The 13144-nt window shown below is 42.6% G+C and overlaps 1 protein-coding gene across 8 annotated transcripts in view; it reads left to right on the forward strand.

Annotated features, from left to right (window-relative positions):
• arfgap1 (ADP-ribosylation factor GTPase activating protein 1) overlaps positions 1–6498 on the forward strand; it is a 37364-nt gene extending 30866 nt beyond the window's left edge. For 5 of the 8 annotated variants that reach the window (XM_061922564.1, XM_061922565.1, XM_061922563.1 and 2 more), the window contains 2 exons: positions 1409–1464; positions 3011–6498. In XM_061922564.1, coding sequence (XP_061778548.1) covers positions 1409–1464; positions 3011–3350 — 396 coding nt within the window. In that variant the 3' untranslated portion in view covers positions 3351–6498. The remainder of the gene's footprint in view (positions 1–1408; positions 1465–3010) is intronic. The other 3 variants (XM_061922568.1, XM_061922567.1, XM_061922570.1) reach the window with 1 other exon arrangement.
• The last annotated feature ends 6646 nt before the right edge of the window (positions 6499–13144 follow it).

Raw genomic sequence — 13144 nt, forward strand, 5'->3', positions numbered from 1 at the left:
GGAGCCTGAGCTCGTGCGCGAGGTGGAGAAGTTCCGGCTGGATGTAGTCGGACTCACTTCGACGCACAGCAAGGGCTCTGGAATCAGTTGTCTCGAGAGGGGCTGGACTCTCTTCCACTCTGGCGTTGCCAGCAGTGAGAGGCGACGGGCTGGGGTGGCAATTCTTGTTGCCCCCCGGCTCAAAGCCTGCACGTTGGAGTTCAACCCGGTGGACTAGAGGGTAGCTTCCCTCCGCCTTCGGGTGGGGGGACGGGTCTTGACTGTTGTTTGTGCTTACGCACCAAACAGCAGTTCAGAGTACCCACCCTTTTTGGATGCACTCGAGGGAGTACTGGAAAGTGCTCCCCCGGGTGATTCCCTTGTCCACATGGGGGACTTCAATGCTCATGTTGGCAGCGACAGTGAAACCTGGAGAGGCGTGATTGGGAAGAATGGCCGCCCGGATCTGAACCCGAGTGGTGTTTTGTTATTGGACTTTTGTGCTCGTCACGGATTGTCCATAACAAACACCATGTTCATACGTAAGGCAGTCCATATGTGCACTTGGCACCTGGACACCCTAGGCCGCAGTTCCTTGATCGACTTTGTAGTTGTGTCATCGGAGTTGCGGTCTCATGTTTTGGACACTCGGGTGAAGAGAGGGGCGGAGCTTTCTACCGATCACCACCTGGTGGTGAGTTAGCTGCGATGGTGGGGGAGGATGCCGGAGAGACCTTGCAGGCCCAAACGCATTGTGAGGGTCTGCTGGGAACGTCTGGCAGAGTCTTCTGTAAGAGAGAGTTTCAATTCCCACCTCCGGAAAAACTTTGAACATGTCACGAGGGAGGTGCTGGACATTGAGTCCGAGTGGACCATGTTCCGCACCTCTATTGTCGAGGCAGCTGATTGGAGCTGTGGCCGCAAGGTAGTTGGTGCCTGTCGGGGCGGTAATCCTTTATTGAAAAGAAAAAACAATAAAATTAAAAAACATATTGAAAGTGTAACGTATCTATTTAAAATAAATATAAAATAAAGATTTTTTTTTCTGAATAAATGATTAAGTGCAGGTCTTAATGCAGTCTACAGTTGCTAAACATGCAAGTCAAGTGACAACATGAATATTCTTTGTTCACAAAATCAAATGCAAATGAACTTGAGTGATTCCCAACATAAAAAAAGACAGTTCTGAGTATGATTTTAGAAACGCATCAACAAAAGTAGGCATCAGAATGTCAACATGTTTTAGGAGACGAACTCACAACTCGTCAATGAACGTCTTTTGATGTTATTGCAGAGTGTGTTTGGAGTATAAAAGTGTGTTTCCTGTTCACGCCATCACAACATCCTTTGTTGGTGATAAAAATCTTTGTGGCGAAATGTCGGTGATATGTGAGTAGAACAGTTAACAATATGGTTGTCTCTACTTTAGGTTCAGGGAGCTGGTGCCAAACTGACCAATCTTTTCTCTGGAAAAGCCGAAGATGGGTAATAATACTATATTTGATTAAACTTGTACCAGATCAGGCCAAATGTAGAGAAAAAAATGTGTCTGGGGGCCGGTATTACTATTTTTTGGAACACTAATACAAAACCTGACAATAATGTCTGATTGACATACTTGCCAACCTTGAGACCTCCAAATTCGGGAGAAGGGCGACGGGGTTTGGGGGGTTGGGTTGAGGTGGGGGTAGCGAGGAGTGTGTATATATATATATATTACTTAGATTACCATAGTAACTCGTTTATCATGCTGAAGCGCATATTCCAACCATTGAAACTTTTTTGCCGATATCCTATATTGTCCAACTCTTAATTATGGATACCAATATCAACCTATACCGATACATACAGTTGTGGAATTAACACCTTATTATGCCTAATTTTGGTGTCATGCCCCTCCGAATGCATGAAACAATGTAACAAGGTTTTCCCAAAATAAGAGAACAACTTCAACTCAAGTTATGTAAAAAAGTGACAACATGGCACTGCCATATTTATTATTGAAGTCACAAAGTGCATTATTTTTTTTAACATGCCTCAAAACAGCAGTTCGGAATTTGGGACATGCTCTCCCTGAGATAATCCTGATACCTTCTACAACTATGGGAGATACTATACTTTGTCTTTCACAAAGTACATTATTTTTATTTATTTTTTTAAAACATGCCTCAAAACAACAGCTACAAAAACAATGAAGTCACACAGCTTCAGTCCGGAGTATACTAGAGCAATAAAGTAAACAATAATATAGTCTTCCTTTAGTGCAAGGCTGCCTGGTATACTTAATAACAGGAAATTATAAACTGGGCTCAATCTGCCCTGCTTTAACATATTTGTATGAGTAACACAAATGTGCTGCAAGCAAGTGGGGAGTGCTTGAAGTGGCCTAGCAGTCAGCCAGAGCTTCTGAAATGCTGAAGGAAGACGTCTTGGTCCCTCGCATAACCAACTTTTTGCAGTCATTGCAAATTGCCAGTTTTTTATCCATCAGACACACTTTGAAATCATCCCAAACCATAGACATGGTGTCTTTAGTCAGTCACCGAGCGAGCTCGCTTGTCAGCCACGGCTACAGCACCGGCAACAACACACTTGTTGTCATTATGGTCCGCTCGCGACGGTTTAATGAGGTCATCAAGCGTCGCCAGTAAACCACTCATGCAGCAGTCGTCAACTTCTGTGTTGTGTGTGGGAGAGGGGAGGGGCTACTGACTTGTAGACGCAACTGCTCTGTACTTACCGCTCCGTTTTAAAAACAAGTCATTGATTTTACTTTTTGAAACCGATACTGATATTTTCCGATATTACATTTTAAAGCATTTATTGGACTTCTCTACTTTGTATAGTTCAAGACTTATGGTTATCAGAAAACATGACTGCACATCATGATGGCAGATACAGCTTCCATCTTAAAGATCTAAAAAAAATTATTTGGGAATGTCCGGGGGGCCAGATTGAAAAGTTATCGAGCCTTAATTTGGCCTGGTCTGTACTATATTGTCACCGGTGTAAACGCTACATTTGTATTCAGGGCCACTGGAGATAGCTACCAGAACATGGATGCTGGCGAGGGATACCAGGGCAGCTCCAGTGAGCCCGTGTCAAAGGACTTCTGGGAAACGTTCGGGAGCAACAACTCCTTAAAGGCCAAGAAATCTCCAAGCAGCGACAGCTGGACCGTTGCAGACCATTCTGCCAAGAAGAGCTCTGACAGTTGGGACAATTGGGGCTCGGATGCCGCCTCCAACAACAAACACAGCACGGAGGAGAGCTGGGAGGCCTGGGACAACAACTGGGAGAATGCAGACGGTAAAGCCAAGAAGAGTCCCACAAAACCTGCGGAGGAAGCCTGGGGTGCCGCAGACTGGTAATCATCTCTCCAAGTTGACCTCCTCCCTTTTTTCCCTCTTGTCCTCTCTTTTGCTCTTCATCCCACGGGCACAGGAACTCCATTTCTGTCCATCTATTCTCACCTTCTATGTTGAACGTAGGCCCCAAACAGGACAATGCCCGGTCTTACATTAACTGCATGATCGAAAATCCCATTCTTAAACAAATCTATGCTATGGCAAATTGCAATTTTGTACATTATTGTAAATCTTCAGCGGAACTACTACAACCCCGTCCTCAAAACTGGAGTTCAAGTCTAATGTTCATACTGTTTGATATTTGTCCTATCGTTGTAGGATCTCATTCATTTCAACAAGAATGTTATGCATGAGATACTTGTCTATAAATCATTGTAAATACAGTATGAGAGACATATTCAACTCCAGCCGATTGAGTGTCATAAACAAGATATAAATATATATATATAGAAAACCTAATATATAAATAAACAGATTGACTTATACCAGGGGTGTCCAAACGTTTTGACTGGGTTTTTGCGTATATAATAAATAATTGGCGACTTGTCCAGGGTGTTCACCGCCTTCTGCCCGAATGCAGCTGAGATAGGCTCCAGCATCCCCAAAAGGGACAAACTGTAGAAAATGGATGGATATTAAATGGTAACCGGGTTGTTCTTGTGTAGCGCTTTTCTACCTTTTTTTTAAGGAACTCAAAGCGCTTTGACACTATTTCCACATTCACACAGACATTCACACATTGATGGCAATAATCAGGAGCAAAGGTGAAGTGTCTTGCTCAAGGACACAACAGACGTGACGAGGATGGTAGAAGGTGGGGATTGAACCAGTAACCCTCAGATTGCTGGCACGGCCACTCTCCCAACTTCGCCACGCCGTCGCCCCTGAGAGCATGTGAAAAGTTTGACCTTGACCTTGATTACTTCCTTGAAGACCTTCTTCAATTTTTGTAATTAATCCGAAGTATCAAGCGGCTATAGTGAATAAGTGTAGAGATAATGTCTGTATTTTTCCCATCATGCATTGCAGGTGATTTAAATGTGTGTAATTTTGATTTTTTTTTTTTTTTTTTTTGGTGTTTGGACATTTTTCATAGTATCCACAAAGTTCAGTGAGCAAGTTGTTTTAAGTGTTAGTAGCATTTTTTTTTTTACACCATGACTAGGGAAGGTTGTTTGGATTGTGTCATAAAATTACATGCAGTGACTTTCAAGTACGTTCAAGGTCATTGATATAATTTACTCGCATTTTCCACAAGATGGCAGCAAATCTGTAGCATTCAGAGAGTGCCTGGTACTTTAAATTTGAAAGCACTCCTATGCTTTATTGAATTTATGATGTCTCGCGGGCCATAGTTTAGACACCCCTGGTTTATACTTATGTCTCATAAGGGCAGAGATTATTTTTGCAAAATAGACGAACATCTGCGACAGAACGTTCCCTCCACCTGCCAACGTTAACAGTCAAAATGTCTCCATTAGCTCATTTTAAATCCATAATTGCAAGTTATTTGTCATTCAAGAATACTGAAATGTAACCTTTTTTCAATCCTCTGTGCTGGCATTATTCCGTTGTGTTTATTCTGAGATTATTTCAAAATGGAAGCGCGAGTTTTTGTGAACAAAAAAAAAAAGAATGTGTGCAAAGTGGAAAGTGTCACAAGGTCATTCAATTATACAATCAACAATATGTTTGCACAGACGGATTAGTGTTTTAGTAACAACAATGAAATGTAGAAGACAACAAAACCAACTAAAAAGATGCACACTGCAAAAAGTTAGTGTTCAAAAACAAGGAAAAAAATACAAAAAAATTAGGGGTATTTTAATTGAACTAAACAAAACTATCTGCCAATAGAACAAGAAAATTTGGCTTGTCAAGACTTTCCAAAACAAGTAAAATTAGCTAACCTCAATGAACCCAAAAATACGTTAAAATAAGTATATCCTCACTGATAACAAGTGCACTTTTCTTGGTAGAAAAAAGAAGACCTTTTTGCTCAATATGTTGAAAAATATTCTTATATTAAGTAAATGCTAGTGACATTATCTTGACATAATTATTTTTTTGTCATGCTTGAAGTAAGAAAGTATTTCTTTAAAAAAATACTTTTACAGTTGTGAGTGTTGATGACACAGCTTTGCATCAATTGATGTTCTAGTTTCAAGCATGGTTTAGTCAATATAGGTCCTCAAATCTCAGCGACAAGCTGTAATATCTTACTGAGATCATTTAGGACACTTAAAACAAGTAAAACACTCGAACATCAAATCTGCTTAGTGAGAGGAATTATCTTATCAGACAGAAAATAAGCAAAAATCCCCCCTATTTGAGATATATAATCTTACTTATATTTCAGTTTTTGCAGTGCAACACCTGGCAAAAAACTTGCTTCCTGTTTCCCCCCCAACTATTTTATTGTTGGGTTTTATCTGCGTAACGTATTTAATGAAACCGACTTTATTCCATTCCCTGGTTCTACCTCTTAAGAAGCCTTGAGTTTACTGTACAGAACGTCGCTGATTTTAAAGTTTTATCTCATGTGGTCTTTGCAGGAATGAATCTCAAGCGACGATTATTTGTTTCTGATCAGTACTAGAAAAAAAAAAAAATGAAAAATACAGTTCAAGAAGAGTTTTGCTGCTGAACCAGTGTTGTTCGTGTATGCTCATGTGTTCAAAGCCTTAAACCGCACGTCAATACTAATGTCATCTGTGTGCGTACGTCAGATTGTGTCGGTTCATATATTGTCATCTGGAAGCTTTATTTCCTCGCAAATCACAACAATGTTTCCACTCACCTGTTTGGGTGGATTTACTTGGAAATGGACGCATGAATCCTCCAGCGTGTCGTTGAACAAGCATCAAGGTGCCGGTGAGGTCAAGGTTCGGCCTCCAATATAATCTTGAATTTAACTGTAAACCGAAAAGCTCATATTCACCATCATGTTACTTTTTGATGTTGTGCATGAGATGTTAAGTGAAAAATGAAAATCTGTTCAATGAATTCTCAGATGTTGTTTCTCCAAGTGCAGTTTTTTGTCCGCTTGCCCTTTCCGAGTTTCACCAGCAGCTTTCCCACGAGGCGAGCCAGTGTTACAGTAGAGGCTGTGGATGTTTGTGTGTTGAATAAACATGTCTTGTAAATGCAATAGTCTGGTTGAACTGTCTGCACGGGAACCGGATCGATCGCCTTAAACCCCACACTCTTCAAGGTAAATGAAGTTTTTTATTGCCTACATCAGTGTTTTTCAACCACTGTGTTCTGTGAGATATTGTCTGGTGTGCCGTGGGAAATTATGCCATCCATCCATCCATCTTCCGCTTTTCTGAGGTCAGGTCGCAGGGGCAGCAGCCTAAGCAGGGAAAGCCTAGACTTTCTTCTCCCCAGACACTTCGTCCAGCTTTTCCCGGGGGATCCCGAGGTGTTCCCAGTCCAGCCGGGAGGCATAGTCCACCCAACGTGTCCTGGGTCTTCCCCGTGGCCTCTTACCGGTTGGACGTACCCTAAACACCTCCCTAGGGAGGCAGTCGAGTGACCAGATGCCCGAACCACCACATCTGGCTCCTCTCGATGTGGAGAAGCAGCAGCTTTACTTTGAGCTCCCCCCGGATGGCAGAGCTTCTCACCTATCTTCGGCCGCTTCTACCCGGGATCTTGTCCTTTCGGTCATAAGCCAAAGCTCATGACCGTAGGTGAGGATGGGAACGTAGATCGACCGGTAAATTCAGAGCTTTGCCTTCCGGCTCAGCTCCTTCTTCACCACAACGGATCGATACAGCGTCCGCATTACTGAAGACGCCGCACCGATCCGCCTGTCGATCTCACGATCCACTCTTCCCTCACTCGTGAGCAAGACTCCTAGGTACTTGAACTCCTCCACTGGGGGCAGGGTCTCCTCCCCAACCTGGAGATGATATTTTAAGAAAAAAATATACTATATTTGTTACAATATTAGATAAATATATGCAGTTGCATGCAGGTTTTTTTTCCGGTCAAAATGGAAAATATTTTAAGTCAGAAAATATATTTATATTTTTAAGTTTAATGACGCATATCCTTTCCAGGCTTTCGTGGGCCACATGAAATAAAGTGGCGGGCTAGATTTGTTCCCTTGGACCTTGAGTTTGACATGTCAACCTGCTGGGGACTGCAGATGGAATCCTTAATTATCTAATTAATGTGCATTTTCTCATGTAACAAAGATATAATTAACTGTGGCCTCCTATCAGAGGTTTGATCAAACATCCATCAACAAGTGTGTTCTAGTGGGACAGGACAAAGTTAAGTCAGAGAAAGTGCCGTCATTGATAAATTAATTCATGTTTCTGTGCGGCCCGGTAGAAAATGCGTCACGGACCGGTCCCGATCCCCAGACCGGTGGTTGGGAACTACTGCTTTACAAGAGACTGTGCATTGTCAACAAAGCAACCTGAAAGGTATTCATGTAAATCTCTTTGTTTTACATTTAAGTGTGGTATGTATCAGTGCTTACTCAGTCATGCATGGGCTCCGGGGTTGGGGAGTTGACCAGACTGTGGTTCGATTCCCCTGCAGTGATGATTGATAGCGGCCTTTTCCCCTTTTCTGTGTGTGATATATTACAATATACACCCGGGCTTGTTTTAATCTATTTTAACGATTCAATTCTACGGTCTTGTATTGGATTCTAGCCTCTCATAATAAATACTGCGATGTCTTCAAGGAGATCTCTGAACAGCCTGCTGGCCAAATAAACACTCAAAAACTCCTTTGGTCCCCGTGCCATCCAACTGTACCTCTATGAGTGGGGAAGGGGAGGATGTGGCGGGGCACAGGGACTTTGGGCCATCATATGATATTCTCCCTTATGTGGAATACATGCAGTGGGGTAAAAAAGTATTTAGTCAGCCACCGATTGTGCAAGTTCTCCCACTTAAAATGATGACAGAGGTCTGTAATTTTCATCATAGGTACACTTCAACTGTGAGAGACAGAATGTGAAAAAAAATCCAGGAATTCACATTGTAGGAATTTTAAAGAATTTATTTGTAAATTATGCTGGAAAATAAGTATTTGGTCACTTCAAACAAGGAAGATATCTGGCTCTCACAGACCTGTAACTGCTCTTCTGTCCTCCACTCGTTACCTGTATAAATAGCACTTGTTTGAACTTGTTATCTGTATAAAAGACACCTGTCCACAGCCTCAAACAGTCAGACTCCAAACTCCACTATGGCCAAGACCAAAGAGCTGTCGAAGGACACCAGGAAAAGAACTGTAGACCTGCACCAGACTGGGAAGAGGGACTCTACAATAGGCAAGCAGCTTGGTGTGAAAAAACTGTGGGAGCAATTATCCACTGATAATCTCCCTCGATCCACGCAAGATCTCATCCCGCTGTGGGGTCAAAATGATCATGAGAACGGTGAGCAAAAATCCCAGAACCACACGGGGGGGGGACCTGGTGAATGACCTGCTGAGAGCTGGGACCAAAGTAACAAAGGTTACCATCAATAAAACACTTTGTCGGCAGGGAATCGAATCCTGCAGTGCTAGACGTGCCCCCTTGCTTAAACCAGTGCATGTCCAGGCTCGTCTGAAGTTTGCCAGAGAGCACATGGATGATACAGCAGAGGATTGGGAGAATGTCGTGTGGTCAGATGAAACCAAAATAGAACTTTTTGGTATAAACTCAACTCGTCGTGTTTGGAGGAAGAAGAATACTGAGTTGCTTCCCAAGAACACCATACCTACTGTGAAGCATGGGGGTGGAAACATCATGTTTTGAGGCTGTTTTTCTGCTCAGGGGACAGGAAGATTGATCCGTGTTAAGGAAAGAATGAATGGGGCCATGTATCGGGAGATTTTGAGCCAAAACCTCCTTCCATCAGTGAGCGCTTTGAATGGTTGACCAAATACTTATTTTCCACCATAATTTACAAATAAATTCTTTAAAATTCCTACAATGTGAATTACTGGAGTTGAAGTGTACCTATGATGAAAATTACAGACCTCTGTCATCATTTTAAGTGGGAGAACTTGCACAATCGGTGGCTGACTAAATACTTTTTTGCCCCACTGTATACATACACATTACCTGATTGCTCTGCGTGCTGTGCTGCGTTTGTCACTGTTCTCAATATTACACTCCCCATATGGTTTTGTTAAACAATCAATACATTTGTAATCTAATTTAGCCCTTCTCACTTGAGGAAATGTTCATTTATATCCATCCCGTCCATTTCCTACCGCTTGTCCATTTTGCATGAAATGTCAGTTCAGGCATATAATTCCTTAAAATTCTGAAATAATAGATAAAAACATGTTTTTTTCTGCGATTGGCAACACTAAATTAGCCCTAGTGTGGGAATGTGAGTGTGAATGTTGTCTATCCGTGTTGGCCATGCGATAAGGTAGCGTTTTGTCCAGGGTGTACGGGGCCTTCCGCCCGAATGCAGCTGGGACAAGCGGACCCGAAAGGGACAAGCGGTAGAAAAATGGATGGATGTTTTTTTTTCTGCCGCAGTATTAATACAACACTGATGACTTTGCGCACAGTCTTAATGCCTTAAAAGGGCGGAATAGCTCGGTTGGTAGAGTGGCAGTGCCAGCAACTTGAGGGTTCAAGGTTCGATCTCCGCTTCTGCCGACCTAGTTACTGCCGTTGTGTCCATGGGCAAGACACTTTACCCACCTGCTCCCAGTGCCACCTACACTGGTTTAAATGTAACTTATATATTGGGTTTCACAATGTAAAGCGCTTTGAGTCACTAGAGAAAAAGTGCTATATAAATATAATTCATTTCACTAATTAACCCTTCATCAAAATCCCACACACAGATTTAAGTAATGTTATAAATCATACACTGTGTTTAAAATGCCCTCTGTATCAATGAATATTATACATTTAGTGCAATAAAATAGCCCTGGATTTATGTAAAACTTTTTCGGGTGTTACCATTTAGTGGTCAATTGTATGGGATATGTACTGTACTGTACAATCTACTAATAAAAGTTTCAATCAATCAATCAATAGTCATGATTTTGTTTTACATAAATACACATTTGCTTACACTTTTTAGGCATTTGCTTTTTTTATCAATCAAAAATTTTTAAATCTTGTTTTATGGGGATTAAATGAAAACAAACATTTCAAAGTACATAGTAGTAGTAGTAATAATTTGCGTTTTTAATCATACTGTAACGCATACTTGCCAACCTTGAAACCTCCGATTTCAGGAGGTGGGGGCGTGGTCGGGGGTGGGGCAGGGGGCGTGGTTAAGAGGGGAGGAATATATTTACAGCTAGAAAAGCGAAGATTGGATTTTAACCTATTTAAAACATGACATCAAACATATATATTTATTGTGAGAAATCACTAGGATGATCAGTGTTTCCACAAAGATAAATATCATTAATTATCAATAATAACATAGAGTTAAAGGTAAATTGCGCAAATTGGCTATTTCTGGCAATTCATTTAAGTGTGTATCAAACTGGTAGCCCTTCGCATTAATCAGTACCCAAGAAGTAGCTCTTGGTTTCAAAAAAGTAGGTAACCCCTGCATTAGATGTTACTGTCACATATGCATGTACAGTAGATGGCAGTATTGTCCTGTTTAAGAGTGTCACAACATTGCTGTTTACGGCAGACAAACTGCTTTAAAACGTGACTGCTGTTGTTGTGTGTTGTTACCGCGCTGGGAGGACATACATGAAACTGCCCAACAATAAACCCACATAAGAAACCAAGAACTCGCCCTCGATCATTCTGCAGTTATAACGTCATTGGGCAGGCGAGCTGTTAATATTGTGGGAAAGTGGACGTGAAAACAGGCTGTCGACACGTCACTCAGGTCCGTATGGAGCTGGAGGGGGCGTGGCCTCCAGCTCCTTCTGAATTTTGGGAGAAAATATGTCCCGGGGGGTTTTCGGGAGAGGTGCTGAATTTCGGGAGTCTTCCCGGAAAATCCGGGAGGGTTGGCAAGTATGCTGTAACGACCTGTTGGTGTTGATGTCCAGAGTTCCAACGGTTTTGAACGCACCGCACAGCGCCTGGAAGGTAATTGGCAGAGAACGAGGAAGTGTTGGTGGGAGAAAGTAAAAAGACTAATATAAAAACCTGTGTGCAGGATGCAGATTACTAATAAAGGTTTATTAATATGTAAAAAAATAATATATAAAAACGTGGGTGCTGGAGGTAAACATCGTGTTGGGATTGGTAGCGCAATAAAAGTTATAAGGAACGTTTTTCCGGACGCTGCAATACAAACACAATTACATTACTAGTGTATTTTTTATTTAAAACTTAAGTCACATTTCTTTAAAACGTCGTTGCAATCGATGATTTTTTATTCAATATATATATTTATATAAATATGGTGACTGCAGTCGCCGAAATATGACAAAATGAATCTTTATAATGGTACACAGCATCGAGCGCTGCTGCCTGCAGGGGCTGACGAGACGCGGGGCCGCCATCTTGGAGTGGTGATCCGTCCACTCAGTGCAATTCATTTTGCAGGAGCAATGAACTGTCAGCGCATTTAATTCATCTTACCTCACTGAATACCACTGATTTTTTTGTCATTCGTGTAGCTATGATAAAGAACACACTTTTTGGCTTGTTTTATTATTCATAGTTTGCTTAACAGTAAGAGAATATTGTTTATATATATATATATATATATATATATATATATATATATATATATATGCACCTGGGGATAGGTTGATTGGCAACACTAAATTGGCCCTAGTGTGTGAATGTGAGTGTGAATGGTTGTGAAATTCGGCAAAAAGTCCTTGTTGGGCTTGCATCAGCCTCCCTTGTGCGCGCTTCATCAGACAGATTCCGCTATTTTTCTTCGTGCTTCGACGTGTTTTGGCGGATCATATAATATTCTTTTAACCACAAATTAAGCACACGGCTTTACCTTTCCTCTCTGTAAAGAAATCCTTGGCAGTCCATGTCTTGTTGAAAACTCGACATTCGTCATCAACTTTTCTCTTTTTAGCCTGAACTGACATCTCGGGGGTAACCGGGCATCCCTTTTCGCTGTGCACCTTCACTCACAGGTTACACACGGACATAGGCCCATAAATAACACTTTTCAAAATAAAAGCATCCATCCATCCATCCATCCATCCATCATCTTCCGCTTATCCGAGGTCGGGTCGCGGGGGCAACAGCCTAAGCAGGGAAACCCAGACTTCCCTCTCCCCAGCCACTTCGTCTAGCTCTTCCCGGGGGATCCCGAGGCGTTCCCAGGCCAGCCGGGAGACATAGTCTTCCCAACGTGTCCTGGGTCTTCCCCGTGGCCTCCTACCGGTTGGACGTGCCCTAAACACCTCCCTAGGGAGGCGTTCGGGTGGCATCCTGACCAGATGCCCGAACCACCTCATCTGGCTCCTCTCGATGTGAAGGAGCAGCGGCTTTACTTTGAGTTCCTCCCGGATGGCAGAGCTTCTCACCCTATCTCTAAGGGAGAGACCCGCCACACGGCGGAGGAAACTCATTTCGGCCGCTTGTACCCGTGATCTTATCCTTTCGGTCATGACCCAAAGCTCATGACCATAGGTGAGGATGGGAACGTAGATCGACCGGTAAATTGAGAGCTTTGCCTTCCGGCTCAGCTCCTTCTTCACCACAACGGACCGGTACAACGTCCGCATTACTGAAGACGCCGCACCGATCCGCCTGTTGATCTCACGATCCACTCTTCCCTCACTCGTGAACAAGACTCCTAGGTACTTGAACTCCTCCACTTGGGGCAGGGTCTCCTCCCCAACCCGGAGATGGCACTCCACCCTTT

This window comes from Nerophis ophidion, linkage group LG16, assembly GCF_033978795.1.
Source record: "Nerophis ophidion isolate RoL-2023_Sa linkage group LG16, RoL_Noph_v1.0, whole genome shotgun sequence".
Taxonomy (NCBI): domain Eukaryota; kingdom Metazoa; phylum Chordata; class Actinopteri; order Syngnathiformes; family Syngnathidae; genus Nerophis; species Nerophis ophidion.